At 37.3% G+C, this 15925-nt stretch overlaps 1 protein-coding gene across 3 annotated transcripts in view; it reads left to right on the top strand.

The window, feature by feature from the left end:
* mtss1 (MTSS I-BAR domain containing 1) overlaps positions 1 to 15925 on the top strand; it is a 74682-nt gene that overhangs the window by 40822 nt on the left and 17935 nt on the right. For all 3 annotated transcript variants that reach the window (XM_067460385.1, XM_067460387.1, XM_067460386.1), the window contains exons 4-6: positions 9745 to 9829; positions 9955 to 10046; positions 11895 to 11969. In XM_067460385.1, coding sequence (XP_067316486.1) covers positions 9745 to 9829; positions 9955 to 10046; positions 11895 to 11969 — 252 coding nt within the window. The remainder of the gene's footprint in view (positions 1 to 9744; positions 9830 to 9954; positions 10047 to 11894; positions 11970 to 15925) is intronic.

Raw genomic sequence — 15925 nt, 5'->3', positions numbered from 1 at the left:
TTTTTGTGTGTGTACATGCTTCCTTGAAGAGATTTGCAATTCATTATCCCCCTGAAGGGCACACATGACCTGAATGAAGCTGAATTGGCAACTCTTCAGTCCACTGGTCCCTGAAGTCCACGCAGGACGGCTGGCAATTCTGCTGACGTTGCCTCTAGCTGATCTGCTACAGGGTCAGCCTTCATTGACAAAGATGCCTTATATAGACAAGAGCTTTTCCTCGTATTGCACCTTCATCTGACATCACATGTTTCGGAAGAGGGAGGAATGCCTCTCAACGTGATTTCTACTTAAATTTCTTACTAATACAAAAGAAGGGTTTTATTGCAAATCTTTTTCGCTTTTTTTTTTTTAAAGCGAGACTAAAATTCTTGTTCTGAATATAGATATCTTCCCTCTGACCAGATAGAATAAGATTTAGACTAGCTAATTGATCCCTATTGAGAATACCGCAATGTGTGCCTGCATATATTTACCCTTTCCTGACATTTTAAAGCCTGCTCACATCATGATTTTGTCACGAACGATACGTACAAGATTATATAACAAGACAATACCTATGAAATATTATTTAAAAAATGTTGATGCTGAAAAAGACATTCAACTCTTTTAAATATATATTATAATGTTCAATTTTTATTTAATCATTCTTATTATATTATAACTGATAATTATTATGTGATAATTATACATTTTTATGAACAATTTACAGTACAAAAAAGCTTTGTGTCATATACCTTTGCATTAGATTTGATGCGAACAGGCCTCAACACTGCTGATAAAAGCGCACCATTGTGTAAAGCACTTAATGGATTCATGCAATAATGCTAATCAGATTTGCATGCAAAAAAACTCTTAAAACACTCTTAATATTTCACTTCCTCATGTGGGGTCATTAAGGTTCAGCAGTTTTTCAAGGAGACCAGCTGGGAGTGTAGACCTCTGGTGTTTGCAGGCTGATGACATTACAGTGAAATAGTCTGTGAACCCTGAGGAGGGACGTATAATGTTAATGTTACGTATAAAGTTTAGGTGGATGATATTCTGATGCAACGTTGTGTTTAACAAGATATCGGGCTGAGGAAAGTTTGTGGGAACGAGTGCGCCTTGCAAAACTTTTCCCTGAAAGCTATTGCTCTTTAAATAAATTTGGTTAAACTGTTTTAATGTTTTAAGCTCATCAGCTCTGAATGGTTTAGTCTGACCTGACCTGTAAACCTGCATGCATTGAATTAGTTTTAATGCTCTATAATAGTCTACTACTCTGTCTCCGTACCTGATACTGATTACTTTTACAAATGGAAGTTAATACTACTTCAGTGTCTTATACCATTTACTTATGTATTATTTTGTGTATTTTTTATTATGTTACAGGAAAAACGAATCTGCTGAAGACATTGATGTTTTTTTATACTGACTTGTGACCAAAGTACCCAAACTTTAACCATCTCTGTACACGTGACTGCAAGTGGCTGTCATTTTGCGTGTGTGTGTGGGATCAAGGTGTGCCGTGTCTGTGTGAATGGTCGTCTTTGTCCACAGAACGGCCTCTTTTAAGCATCATATCACAGACGGCAGTGAGTTCTTGTTAACTAAGGTTTCATTCTTCTGGCCTCTCTCTATCTGAATGAATATATTGTGACCGACCCGCGGTCAGAAAACTCAATAGAGAAGCTGAGATTGAAACGGAACGCAGTGAATGCCGGCCCAATGCTCTTTCTGTCCTCTTTAGCTCTCTTCATACAGCCAGCTTACGTGCGAGTGGAATTAAATTGTGGCCGAGCGAAAGCTTTTCCATTGAGGAAAACGTGGAAAAGTTTATTGCTCTTGAGCAAACACGATTTTGACCGTTTAAGGTGATGAGGCCGGCAGTTAGGTGTGCGTTACTGAGCATGTTGTTCTTCTGATGTTGTGTGCAAAGGCTTGGCTTTGTTGAGTTATGCACTCTTTTCTAACGGCACAAGCGAGTGGAAAGTATTTGAGTGCTGACGGAAACGTAAGTCTCTCCGTCAGTGATAAAGACCGTCTTTGTGTGATTAAGAGGTTTATGGGGATCATACATCATATTGGCAGTGAAGAACCTTTTTTGTATTAGACACACAGATCTGAGTGCTTGAATGTTTTAATACGGTTTCAGAAAGACTGATTTCTATTTGATTTTTTCAAGGGTATTGTTTGGGGTTGATATATAAATGTGTGCTAAAAAAAAAACTATAGTTTTTATTGTCATTATATAATATAATTGATGTTTTATAAAGAAAGCAAAAAAATATATACAATAAATTGTATATAAATTATGATAAATATTTATCCACAAATATAATTTTAGTCCAATTTAAATAATAATCTTGATATCAACCTGGCCTTGTTAGTGCATTTTAAAAGTAAGATTTGGTGTATATCTGAATATAGTCATAAACTGTAAGTCCAAATATACCTTCTTTATCTCCATCGTTTTGCCTCCAGATTTATTTCACAGACGAGAGCGAACTGCAAATGATGGGTAAAAAATAGGATTTGGAAATAATTTGGAGCTAGATTTGAGCCTACAGATCTCAAAGAATGTGCCAGAACATGTGCATTAACCACCAGGCCATCCCACCTGTTTTAAAAAGTGCTGTGCAATTGTTTGGTGATGTTTTGAAAACATAGCCACAAAAGATAGATTAATCTGTTTGAGACAGTAACGAGCGGTTAAATTAATTGAGCACTCCCTATTGTGGTTTCCACCAAGCATAACAGTTGCTTTTAAAGTGGCTGGAAAATTGGCAAGACGGTGAAGTGTTTTCCCAAGACTATACGGAACGGTGCAATCAGCTCGATCTGTTACTCTTACGAGTAGTTAATAATGGGAAAAACTCATTTCACACTGTTTTTGAATTGGCAACTATTTATTTGGCGGTCTGTCTCCCTTTAAAAAGGGTTTATACTCACACACTTGTAATTACAGCGTTAGAGAACCGTTCTTACAAGTTTAAGTCTGAGTTTGTCTCTTTTGAGCTCCCTTTATTTGGTTGATTGACATCAGAGACATCTGAAATGTCTCGGTTCAACCCCACAGCAAATAACGTGGTGAGTTGTTGCGTGGGAAATGCCGTGACAGTAATGTGACTCGTTGAGCGTCAGCCTGAGGCGTCAGGGTGTGACGTCCCACCTCCTCAGCCGAGCCAGTTGACTTCAAAAACATCAACAGAGACCAGTTTGTGGCAGTAGTTGTTGCGCTGAAGATCATGCATCATGCTCACAGCAACAAAAAGACCAGTGAGCTGCATGATATGACATGTCTAGTCCAACTCCTGCTGGAGGAACAGTCACATTTTAGAGGGAACACATGTGCTGCCTCGGGCTATAGACCAGGGAAACTCTCACCAGGAAGTACAGTGACAGAGATGTAGTTTTATAAAGAACTTCAATGGAAAAAAAGAGAACGTTTACCAAGAATTGACTTCAGTTTTACGATTATAAGATTGACTTGAGTAATAGTAATGTATTTAATTTGAATGGGAGATATATACACTGATTAAGCATAACATTATGACTACTGACAGGTGAAGTCAATAACACTGATTATCTCTCTATCACGGCATTTGTTAGTGGGTGGGATATATTAGGCAGCAAGTGAACATTTTGTCCTCAAAGTTGATGTGTTAGAAGCAGGAAAGAGGGGCAAAATTGGGTTGGCCAGACGACTGGGTCAGAGCATCTCCAAAACTGCAGCTCTTGTGGGCTGTTCCCGGTCTGCAGTGGTCAGTATCTGTCAAAGGTGCTCCAAGGAAGGAACAGTGGAGAACCGGCCACAGGGTCGATTAATGCATGTGGGGGAGCGAAGGCGCGCCCGTGTGGTCCGATCAAACAGACGAGCTACTGGAGCTCAAACTGCTCAAAAAGTTAATGCTGGTTCTGATTGAAAGGTGTCAGAATACACAGTACATTTCAGTATGTTGTGTATGGGGTCAGTCAGATTGCCCATGCTGACCCCTGTCCACCGACAGCACCAACAGTGGCACGTGAGCATCAGAAAACTGAGAAGTTGGCAGCATTTCACCAAATTTGGAGCTACTACATGCAGAAAATGAATTGTCTTTCTTCAAGTAAATTTTTGTGATTTAAATTAGGTGCTATAAATTACTGTTATATAATAGAATTCTCTCTCTCTCTCTCTCTCTCTCTCTCTCTCTCTCTCTCTATATATATATATATATATATAATTAATTAAAGGAACTGTATGTAATAAATGTATTTCAATTAATCATAAAATGGCCCTGATATGTCACTAGACATTAAAGGGGGGGTGAAACACTCAGTTTCAGTCAATCTCATGTCAATCTTGAGTACCTATAGAGTAGTATTGCATCCTTCATATCTCCGAAAAGTCTTTAGTTTTATTATATTTATAAAAGAAATATGGGCTGTACCGAGTCTTTCCGGAAAAAACCGAGCGCCTGGAGGCGTATCGTGTGGGCGGAGCTAAAGAATGACAAGCGCGCAAAGCAGTGATGTCCTCAAGCGTGGAGAAACCCATCTATCTCAGCTAATACAGATAATGATCCACAATCAAATCTGAGGCTGAAATAAATTGAACAGGAGAAACGGCAACATCAGGATGTCCGTCTCTGTGGTATGTACTGTATTTAGGGGCCTTTGTGTGCAGTTTATGAGGACATGATTCGGTTTATGGACTATTGTATGTGACTAGACCTTAGAGGTAGCAAGCAAAACGGTTTTGCACGTCAGAGTCAGAATAGTGTAACGTTATACAGAACAACAATGGAGTAACCGTTAGCGCATTTGAATGACGAAGCACGCGATCGTATCGTTTACTGATGTTTACTCATGCGACGATAGCCAATAGCACAGACATTTGAAGTTGATTTACTCACCGGCATCTTCCAAAGCAGGACCGCTCTGTCAAAAACACACTTCTTTGGTATGATTTGGTGAAGTCCTGTGACAGCAGTGACCGTGGAAATCCACTTTGCGACGCGACTGAAGCGATGCCTTGAAGCTTCCCGTCATTTCTGCGTTCAAATCGGTTCAAATGCAGCGCTGCCTTCCCGGAATGCTGTGCTGAAGCGCTGAAGTCGCTCGACGTCACCCATAGGAATAAAGTGGAGCGCGGCGCGACATAAGTGTTCACGGACGACTGGATCTGCACCTGAGAGACTGTTTACAGCGTGCATTTCCTCTCTCTCCCTCTAGTCACGCGCGCGCGCACCCTTCCGGGAGAAGAGCCCGTACGGCCCATACAAGGACCTTCCGCTCTATTTAACGTCAAGTAGACCCATACTCGAAAAAAACTCGCCGAAACTTGTGAGAAACCGGAAGGAGTATTTTTAACACAGAAATACTCCATCAAACGTCCAACATTAGTTTTTGAAACTTTGTCTATGTTTAGGATGGGAATCCAAGTCTTTAAAGGTGTAAAAAGCTCAGTATGCATGAAACAGCATTTCACCCCCCCTTTAAGAAATCATGTTAATTTCAAATACTTTTATCACTGACAACAGCAGTCCGGCCAGGATATTGTCATTTAAAACTTGTTGCAGCCCTCAACTGATGTTGATGTTGACATGTTGTGTTTTGGCCTGAAGCTGCATATGTGCCAACTACATCCTGTTCAGCAGTCCAGTTTAAACCATATCTGGATATTAGCAGCACTGATATTGTTTGCACTGTTTGTCTTAACTTAATTTATTTGAATATTTCAGTCACTGTGACTCACAGGGTCGAGTATTTTAATAGCAATTATGTGATTTTGAGTTTCCGACTCATCAGATAATGTGACCTTTTATGTGTTTATGGATGGGCGGGCTAATGGATGTATCATTGCAATGTAATGCATAATCTAACTAGTTTATCAGGTTTTGTGATCAGAATTATTCAGAAAGTCATTTATCATACAGGCTAATCATAAACCAGTCTAGTCTGTGTCTTTCCCAGATGTTTCCTCAGCTTTTATCAAGTGAATAGTAGAATATAGCTTTTTTTTGGCTGTGCTTCTCAGCTGTACAAGTGTTAGCCCGAAAATGTAGCATGTTTTTGTTTTTCTTTGCTTAGCTGACTTTCGGTTGGAAAAAGTCAAAGAAAGTCCAGGTGTGTGTGTTTGTGTGTTTGTGTGTGTGTGTGTGTGTGTGTGTGTGTGTGTGTGTGTGTGTGTGTGTGTGTGTGTGTGTGTGTGTGTGTGTGTGTGTGTGTGTGTGTGTGTGTCTCTGTCTGTGTGTGTGTGTGTGTGTGTGTGTGTGTGTCTCTGTCTCTCTGTCTCTCTGTCTGTCTGTCTGTGTGTGTGTGTGTGTGTGTGTGTGTGTGTGTGTGTCTGTCTGTCTGTCTGTCTCTCTGTCTGTGTGTGTCTGTCTGTAGTGTTGTCAAAAATATCGATATTTCGATATATATCGATACTGGAATATCTGAAACGATACGATTCTCAGTTTTTACAGTATCGATATCAGCTGCGCTCTCCTCTCTGACCGTCAGCGAGTTGACACCTGGTTGACACACACACCGGCATATTCTCCCTCAGCCCGGTTAACCTCTGAGCACGGCGAAGCGGGCGAACGCGCGTTCTGCTGGACTTTTTCCTCATGACAGTGTGTTAGTGAGTGATCGGTCTGAATTTCGCGCGGGATTGCACATAAATTAATTCTACTAATCCCCGCAGATTTCGTGCTCCACATCTGAAGCGCACACACACATAGCCTACCGTAATAAAGCCGCCTCTGACATGATACAAGTGCAAACATTTGCTTCCTTTTCCAGCTTATTATTGGTCAAATACACTCAAAGAATTATCAGTGCACATCTGGAAGAGTATTAACGTAAACACAGTCGCAAACAGTTCAGGAAGAACGAGTAACAGGAACAGTGTTTAGGATCCATGCGTCTGTTAGTCTTAAAGGGACCGCAGTCATTTGCTATTCAAACTACAAAAAGACACGATCAACTGCTCTTGACTGATCAACTTGTGTAACTTTAATGGTTTCATCTGTACGCTATTGAATTTTTTACAAAGAACATTATCCAATGTTGTTTTAAATGTAATTACTATGCATTTTTTAAATTCAGTTTCTAATCTGAATGTTAGACCTACCTGAAAAAATAAAGCAGTCTGTTTAATTTGTATCTTCTATTCTATTGTATTTATTTGTGCTATTGTTTGTAATCTGTTTATTTGTCCTTATTTTATTACTGTTTACTCGTCTTTTTAAATTCAATTTACCATTCGAAATCAAGCTTTCTTGTGCTGTGTGTAAGCTATTGCAACACAATTACCCCATTGTAAAAAATACATTGAGATAGCAAAAATTTGTGAGATAATTTTAATAGTAATTGATCAATTGATCAATAATTGTTCAAATCAAAACGATGCCCAACCCTAAGGAACATGCTGGCCACATGAATTTTTAGTAAAAAATAACAATGAATAATAACAAGTTCTGTTGTCATATTAAGCATCTTATCTTATTTATTTATTTTTTTACTGTGGTATCGATTTAGTATCGATATATCGATATTTTAGTCTGATATCGTATCGAAGTCATAATTTTGGTATCGTGACAACACTATCTGTCTGTCTCTCTGTCTGTCTGTGTGTGTCTGTCTGTGTGTGAGTGTGTGTGTGTGTGTGTGTGTGTGTGTGTGTCTGTCTGTGTGTGTGTGTGTGTGTGTCTGTCTGTGTGTGTCTGTCTGTCTGTCTGTGTGTGTTGTCTGTGTGTGTCTCTCTCTGTGTGTCTGTCTGTCAGTCTGTGTGTCTGACTCTCTCTCTGTGTGTGTGTGTCTGTCTGTCTGCCTGTGTGTGTGTGTGTCTCTCTGTGTCTGTGTCTGTGTCTGGCCCTAAAATGTTTTCCTTACCTAGAAAGGGAACACTTGGAAAGGCAAAGGAATCATTGCGTTGTTATGAATACTATACATAACAATCATTTCACACATTGTATTGCTAAATAAATTAATTTCAGCTAGATGAAGAAGCTTCCCATGTATAATGGGAGCAATCTAGTTTTGTGCTGGCCAAACGGAGTTGTTACTAACCATAGATAATGAGTGCATATGGTTGAGGGGGCGTGGAAGAGCTGCTTTTTCTGCCACAGTGTCTTTGGAAAAGGGTTTGTGTGAGCGCTCTTGATAAATGTGCAGTGCTCTCCCAGCATGCTGGGGGTTTGGTGCAGTGATGCATTAGTGTGATTATGCAGAAGTAAAGTAATTGACCTGCTTAAAAGTTTGGGTCCGCAGCACTAATTCCTCAATATCACATTGAAGAGTTTTAAATACAACCATAAATGCATTATGAGGTTTTTTTAATAGTTCAATTCAATATATATAAAGAGAAACAGTACTAAATTGTGGAATATTATTATGAATGTTATTTTAAAATAACTGTTTTCTATTTTATGTATTTAAAAAAAATGTAATTTATTTCTGTGATGGCAAAGCATGTCTTCAGTGTCACATGATCCTCCAGAAATCATTCTAATTGGACGATTTGCTGGTCAGAGAAACATTATTACATTGCATTGTTTTTGTTGGAAATGTGATAATTTCTTTCATGATTCTTTGATGAATAGAAAGTTCAAAAGAACAGCATTTGTTTTAAATAGAAATCTTTTGTAATATTATATATTTACTGTCACTTTTAATTAGTTGAATGCATCTTTGCTGAATAAATATTCATTTCTTAAAAACAATTTTGAAAATAATTGTATTATATTATATATAATTTATATATGAATACATATTAAAACTATTTTTCCATAGATCCCAGCTCTATTGCTCCTTTTTTCATTCTTTAAATAGATTTTTTAGTGTCCTGGTTACATATGTTACATGTTCTTATCATAGGAATGTGTTACTGATAATTCTTATCATAACAGTAAATGGTGTATAATTGCATGTAACTAACCCTCAACCAAACCCTAATCCTATAGTAAGTACATTTTAATAAATATTACTCAGCCAAATTTTTTAAAAATGTTTTGTATTTGGAGAGGAAATGCTGCTGTGTCAAGATGTCTCTCTGTGTCCTGTCCTCCCTCTTCTGGGTCAGAGTGCCCTGATGCAGGTACAAGGCCTGTGCTAAACGAAACTAGGTCAAATGTGCTTCAAGTGTCTCTTTTACAGATCCCGAGTGCAGTAACGTAATTACCCACCTCAGTGGAATGATATTTCTGCCGTTATTTACTCACCTTCATGTCATTCCAAACCAGTAGGACTGACTTTTCTTCTTCCGTGGAAGAAAGTTTCACTATTTTCCATGTTTTTTTCCCCATGCAGTTACATTAAAGAGCAACTGATGATTTCAAGTAGTCCATATGACTCGTCCACCATATGTCTTCTGTCTTGTGATCAAATCATTTATTTCAGCAAGATCTTATCAATGAGTCAGTTGAAAGAAAAAAAGTCATATGAGTTTGGAGTGAATGATGACAGAAGTTTAATTTTCAGGCAAACGGTTCCTTTAATCCACATTAATGAGAAATCTGTGTTTTTTCATTTGAACCATACATTCCTGTGAAAGATAAGATGAGTTATGTTGCAAGCTGTCTGAGACATGTTTCCAAATGAAGCCACTTATTAAAGAAAGAGTGGAGGAAGAAAGGATTAAAGAGAGGAGGAGAGAACAATGTGATGAAATTGTTCTTTCAGAACTCTTCTTGTTTTTCCTCTTGGCATTTTGCAGCTTCTGATGGAGCTCAGAATGGAAGATTGTGAGATTAAGGACATTGATATTAATTTTCTTTTTCTTTTTCCCTCCAGGAGCGACGAAAGAGATCGGATCAGCTTTGACCAGGATGTGTATGAGACACAGAAGCATTGAGAACAAGCTCAAACTCTTCACCACGTACGACTATATTTACTTCTACTTAGTTTTTCATAAGCAGATTAGTTAAATTGGTAATGAAGTGTATTATATAATTTATTACCTGTATATACAACTTAAACGTGTGTGTGTGTTTGTGTGTGTAGGGCTCTCATGGATAACTTAATCACTCCTCTGGAACTGAAAATTGAAGAGTGGAAGAAGGTTGCCAGTCAGCTGGATAAAGACCATGCCAAAGGTATCGGCCTCCTTCCCGGTGTGATATAATCAGAATTCGACAGGTTTAGTATTTAATCTTTGTGTGCAAAAAGTTGGCAGGAGGTAAAGTATCGCTTTAATCCTTTAATGGAAGTGTTTCAAGCTAAGTAGGGTTGCATTTAAAGGAATAGTTTACTTGAAAACAAAAAGTAAAAAAAATAAATGCATAGAAAAATATCCAGTATCATGTTCTGACTTATAACTATGAACAATATTCACAAACAGTTGAATTACTGTTACTTCAAGGGGTAATATCTTGAAGGACCTAGTTTTTATTGATATTTTGAGATCAGATACTATGAAAAAGTTCACAAAAAATCTTAAAAGGATAGTTCATCCCAAAAGGAAAATTGTCATCATCATCTCACCGTCATGTCATTCCAAATCAATGAAGCTTCGGTTAAAAACTTAGAAGATCCAAAAAAGTAAATATAGACATCGTAACATTAAATCCATATGAATTTTAAGAAGATAAACCAAAGACTTGTGGGTTTAGAACGACATGGGAGTGAAAAAAACATGACGCAATTGACATTTTTTGGTGAACTAGTGTAGTAGCAAAGAAAGAAAATGTTTGGCTCAATAATAAATTATGAAGTGGACCTTAGGGCAAAAAGTAGGGCTGGGAGGGAAAAAAAAAGATTTAATCGATTCCCCTTTTTATGAACTGATATCGAATCTTGGGATTTTTTCAGTTGATGAATGAATAAAGTTGTATGGCGTGTCTCTCATCCAATAAATTGCAATAAGCTTTGCGCTTATTATATTCTGTCCATTGTATTATGAAATGCAGTCTTTAAAAATACCATTTTGGTGCTGGTGTGGCACGAAAGATTGCTGTTGCTGCCTCAGATCAACCAATCATCTCTTCCTCTTTACTACTTTCAGCCTGAAATAAACATGAATGAACATCGAAAGCTATGTTTAAAAAAAATGAACGTATAAAATCCGAATCATGTTTCATGTAGTCGCTAAATTAGAAGGACGTCAATTTGTTAACAATGTCATGCACTGTTACCTCAGAAAAGTCAGGTAAATATATTTTGCTAAACATATGAATCATGTAAAAATATTCATTATTATTATTTTTTTACTGTTCTTCAGCATTTAATATATGTTTAAAAAAAAGGTTTAACAATTTAAATTGGGAGTATTTAGTATTAACTTTATTATTATAAAAGAAATTAGTTAATATTAAACTTTAATATTATATTCATGTGACCAAGGACCAACTGACTTCCTGTATAGTTTACACAGCATCAATTGAGTTTTTTTTTGTGAAATTTGCTGTACCTGATATACATTCAAATGAATCGATATCGAATCGAATCAAAAGCTTGTGAATCTCAATCGAATCATGAAATTTGAGTCAATACCCAGCCCTGGAAAAACATGATATCACCACCTCTTTAAGAAACATCAGTGTTGGATAACCTGTCCTGTTAGCTGCACTCTGTTAATTATTAAATGACTCTTAACTCTGTGGGAGTCCCTCAGACAGTTATATTACAGCTCATAATAAATCATTTATTCATAAGAACAATCCATTATGTCATATAAAATAGGCATTCAATCAGTTGCCTTGCAACTTGCCAGTAAATGCGCAGCTACACCCACACATCTCCAACACGGCGGTCTGGGGTTGCTAAGGGGTCGTTTCATTTGACATCATTGTGAATAATTTATTATCAGTGCTTGCTAAGGAAGGCAGAGTTATTGTTGCTCATATTTATGATTAGGGATTTGAACAACTGCCTAAATTAGCATTATCTTTTGCTTCCACCAAAGGGGCTAATGTTTGTCTTTTACGGTCTGTGTTGTTCTTTAGAGTATAAGAAGGCACGTGCAGATATCAAGAAGAAATCTTCAGACACCATTAAACTGCAGAAGAAGGTTAAAAAAGGTAAGATTGGACCGCTTGCATAGGAAATCATTGTATGAAAGTCACCAAGGCTGAACGCCATGGGTAAATAATCTCTTAATAATGTTCTCTGAGTTGCAACATATAAAGTGCTATTGTCTCGTACACACACACACACACACACACACACACACACACACACACACACACACACACACACACACACTAACACTTAAAGACATTCTCAAATTACTGCCTCAGATCTCTTTGTCTAAACTCAATAGGACATGCTCATGACTTCTGTTGGCACCACACCCTGTGTTGTCATAATACCACACCCTGTTGCCATGACCACAACCTTGGTGATCTTGCCCCTGGTCAAAGTTTTAATTTTTACACCTTGACAAAAAAGTCTAGCCAAGAGTTAAGCAAAAATGATGAGGAGGATATAGTTTTACCAACAAATCCAAATACACTTTTTTTGGGTGGGGGAGAATCTCAAAATTCTCCCCAAATCACCCATAAAAACATGTCAAGGTCATAAATTACCCCAAAATCTTTAGTCTTTAGATTTTGCTGATGTAATTAAAAATTGAATAGTAAAAATGGCAAGAATTGCACAAAAAAATAACGTTTTGTGTTAATATTAGTTATATAAATACATAGTATTTTAGTTTTAGTAATTTATGTGCTTTTTTTAATTTATTTTTTGTCAGCATGTGAGATTGCGATAATTTTTATTTCACTTAGGCATATTTGATCTTTAATTTTCTTTTGTATTTATTCATTGAATTATTTGCTGTCATTTGTCACAGGAAATGACACATGTAAAATGTGAATCATTGTCCGTCATTTTGCAAGCGAAGATGGAGTTGGTAATAAAGAAAAATGTCATGTCTCAATGTTGGAAATATTTCAGCTTTAAACCATGATGGCAAGCACACTTTTAACTTTTTTCTCACACCTTTAACCTGGTGGAGAAATCTCAAAAAAAAAGTGAAAGTAAAAATTGACCGAGCTTTCTTCATCTGACGCTGCATTAAAATGAATATGCATACTTTTTATTAGAATAGTATTGCAATACAAAAAAGGTTTGCTTTTTACAACATGTAATTCCTGTGATTTTAATGTGTGAAGCATAGTGTGGACATGTCAGCTTTGGGTATTAAATAGTTAACAGAGACTTTGAATAACATTTGAATACGGTTGGCATGATTTTGAGAGTGGTGGAATGTGGCACTAGGCGAGTTCAAGATGGCGCAAGAGCCGTGATGCATCGAATACATAGAATAAAGGCGGCGAGAAAGATGGATGCGTATGCAGATGTGCTCTGTCATTATAGTGGGTGTCGTCTGCTTCAGCTGTGTGTGGGCAGCAGTGAGAGACCGAACAGTCAATCGCTGCTCACTTCTGCTCTGATCTACTTGAGGGGTCAAAACGCCCGCTGCTCTATGTTCTGCATCCACCCTCACGCAAACGCTTATTCAACATTTCCAGAGGATGTGATAAAAGTGGCTTTTGAAACATTGGTTTTCGATACATATAAATCATAAAATGATGAGTTTGACCCTAAATATGAGGACAAGACATACTACCGGCCAAATGTTTAGACACATTACTATTTGTAATGTTTTTGAAAAAGTACAGAAAAAATATAGAAGTACTAAAATACAGAAAAAAATGTGATATTGTAATATTTTCAATTACGATTTAAAATAATTGGTTTTCAGTGTATTATACTTTAAATGATCATTTATTTCTGTGATGCAAAGCTGAATTTTCAGGATCATTCCTCCAGTCTTTAGTCACATGATCCTTCAGAAATACTTTGATGAATAAAAAGTAAAAGAAATAAAAAATAATAAAAGAAGCAAATGTTTTAAAAATAGAAATCTTTTGTAACAACAATATTACACTACTGGTCAGTCATTTTTTTCTTTCTTTTTTTTGAAATAAATCAATAATTTTATTCAGCAAGGATGTGTTAAATTGATGAAGAACTATAGTTAAGGAGATTTATATTATTTGAAAATGTTTTTATTTTAAATAAATGCAGTTCTTTTGAACCTTTTATTCATCAAATATATTAGGCAGCAGAACTGTTTCCAACACTCATAATAAATCCCAATATTAGAATGATTTTTGAAGGATCATGATCACTGAAGACTGGAGTAAAGATCCTAAAAATTCAGCTTTGCATCACAGAAATAAATGATAATTTAAAGTATAATAAATTGAAAACCAAATATTTTAAATTGTAATAATATATCACAATATTTTTAAAAAAAATCTGTATTTTTGATCAAATAAATGTAGGCTTGATGAGCAGAATAAACTTCTTTCAAAAACATTACAAATAGTAACGTGTCCATATATATATATATATATATATATATATATCTCAAAAACAAGCCGGCACATTACAATGGGTTCTCATTTTGATAATTCATGTGCTTTTGTAATCTTAAATCAAAATAACTTCCCCTCCCGCTCGCAGTGACATCTCTTCTCGTCACTGATGTGTTTACTTGTGTGAGGGCAGGACGACCGGTCACATCCACAAATAGCAAACCACAACCGTCTAATGATCCAATCAGTTCTTGATATACTAGTTTGAAAACCCCTGATTTAGATCCAAAAATGTTTTAATATTTGCTAAATTGACTTTTTTTGTGTCTGCTTTTTTTTTTTAAAAAGTAGTTTTTTCTTATGTTTCTGTACATTTGAGGAAATGAAAAGTTTATGACAGAATATTTTCACCAGAATAGCTCATAGCTCGAGGCCACACAAACTCTCTGAGAGGAAAGAGATCCCCATCCTTCCTTCCATCGGCATGTCATCTTTCCCAACATTGGGAAAACACCCTGTGGTCATACACTCCCTTTCATATGGAAGGGTGCTGCGGCTGCACAATCTGTCTCGTCTTGAATTTAGGAGTAATATGACCTTCGATTTAGTGTCTCTTAGTTTTACAGTGACTGATTTTTAAAACAGAAAAGTAAGATCTGTATAATGAGGCTGGATATGTTCCCTTTGACTTTCAGACATTTCCTTCAAATTCATTAGCGATTCTTTAGCAGACTGTTTGTATTTCCTTGGTTTGATTCGATCAGTGATGGCCTAATTTGCATTTACAACAATGCATTATTTTGTGTTTCCAAGTAGCCAGTTTCATTGACTTTTTTCTTCTTCTCGTATTTGTACATGTTTACTTATTTTCTGACCACATGAATTGTGTAAATCCGAGAGAGAAAAAAATATTTTGGTGGAGTGCTGGCTACTGTATGACCATAAAATAAATTTACCAAAATGACTAAATAAACTGCAGAATGTTAAGTTTTCTAATGCGTTTATTTCATGCATTAATCGCTTCTAACAGCGCTGTACTCTCGCAGCACCATCTACAGGACAGTATTAGCGTGTTATCCAGGGTTCAAAGCGCCATTCACCTTGTACCCCAAGTACTTGTTTCCCACTGAAGCTAAGCAAGGCTGAGCCTGCTCTGTACCTGGATGGGAGACCAACCAGGAAAACTAGGCTTCTGCTGGTAGAGGTGTTAGTGAGGCCAGCAGGGGGCGCTCACCCTGGTCTGTGTGGGTCCTAAAACACCCCAGTATAGTGATGGGGACACTGTACTGTCAAAGAGCACCATCTTTCGGATGAGACGTTAAACCGAGGTCCTGACTCTCTGTGGTCGTTAAAAATCCAAGGATGTCCTTCAGAAAAAGAGTAGGGGTGTAGCCCCGGCATCCTGGCCAAATTTGCCCACTGGCCCCTGTCCATCATGGCCTCCTAATCATCCCCCTCTCCTGATTGGCTTCATCACTCGGTCCCCTCTCCACCAATCAGCTGGTGTGTGGTGAGTGTTCTGGCGCAATATGGCTGCCGTCGCATCATCCAGGTGGATGCTGCACATTGGTGGTGGTTGAGGAGATTCTCCCTTCTATGTAAAGCGCTTTGAGTGTCTAGAAAAGAGCTATATAACTGTAACACATTAT

This window comes from Pseudorasbora parva, chromosome 12 (genome assembly GCF_024679245.1).
Source record: "Pseudorasbora parva isolate DD20220531a chromosome 12, ASM2467924v1, whole genome shotgun sequence".
Taxonomy (NCBI): Eukaryota; Metazoa; Chordata; class Actinopteri; order Cypriniformes; family Gobionidae; genus Pseudorasbora; species Pseudorasbora parva.
Note: the sequence above shows the minus strand (reverse complement) of the source record. Positions and strands in the feature narration are given on the sequence as shown.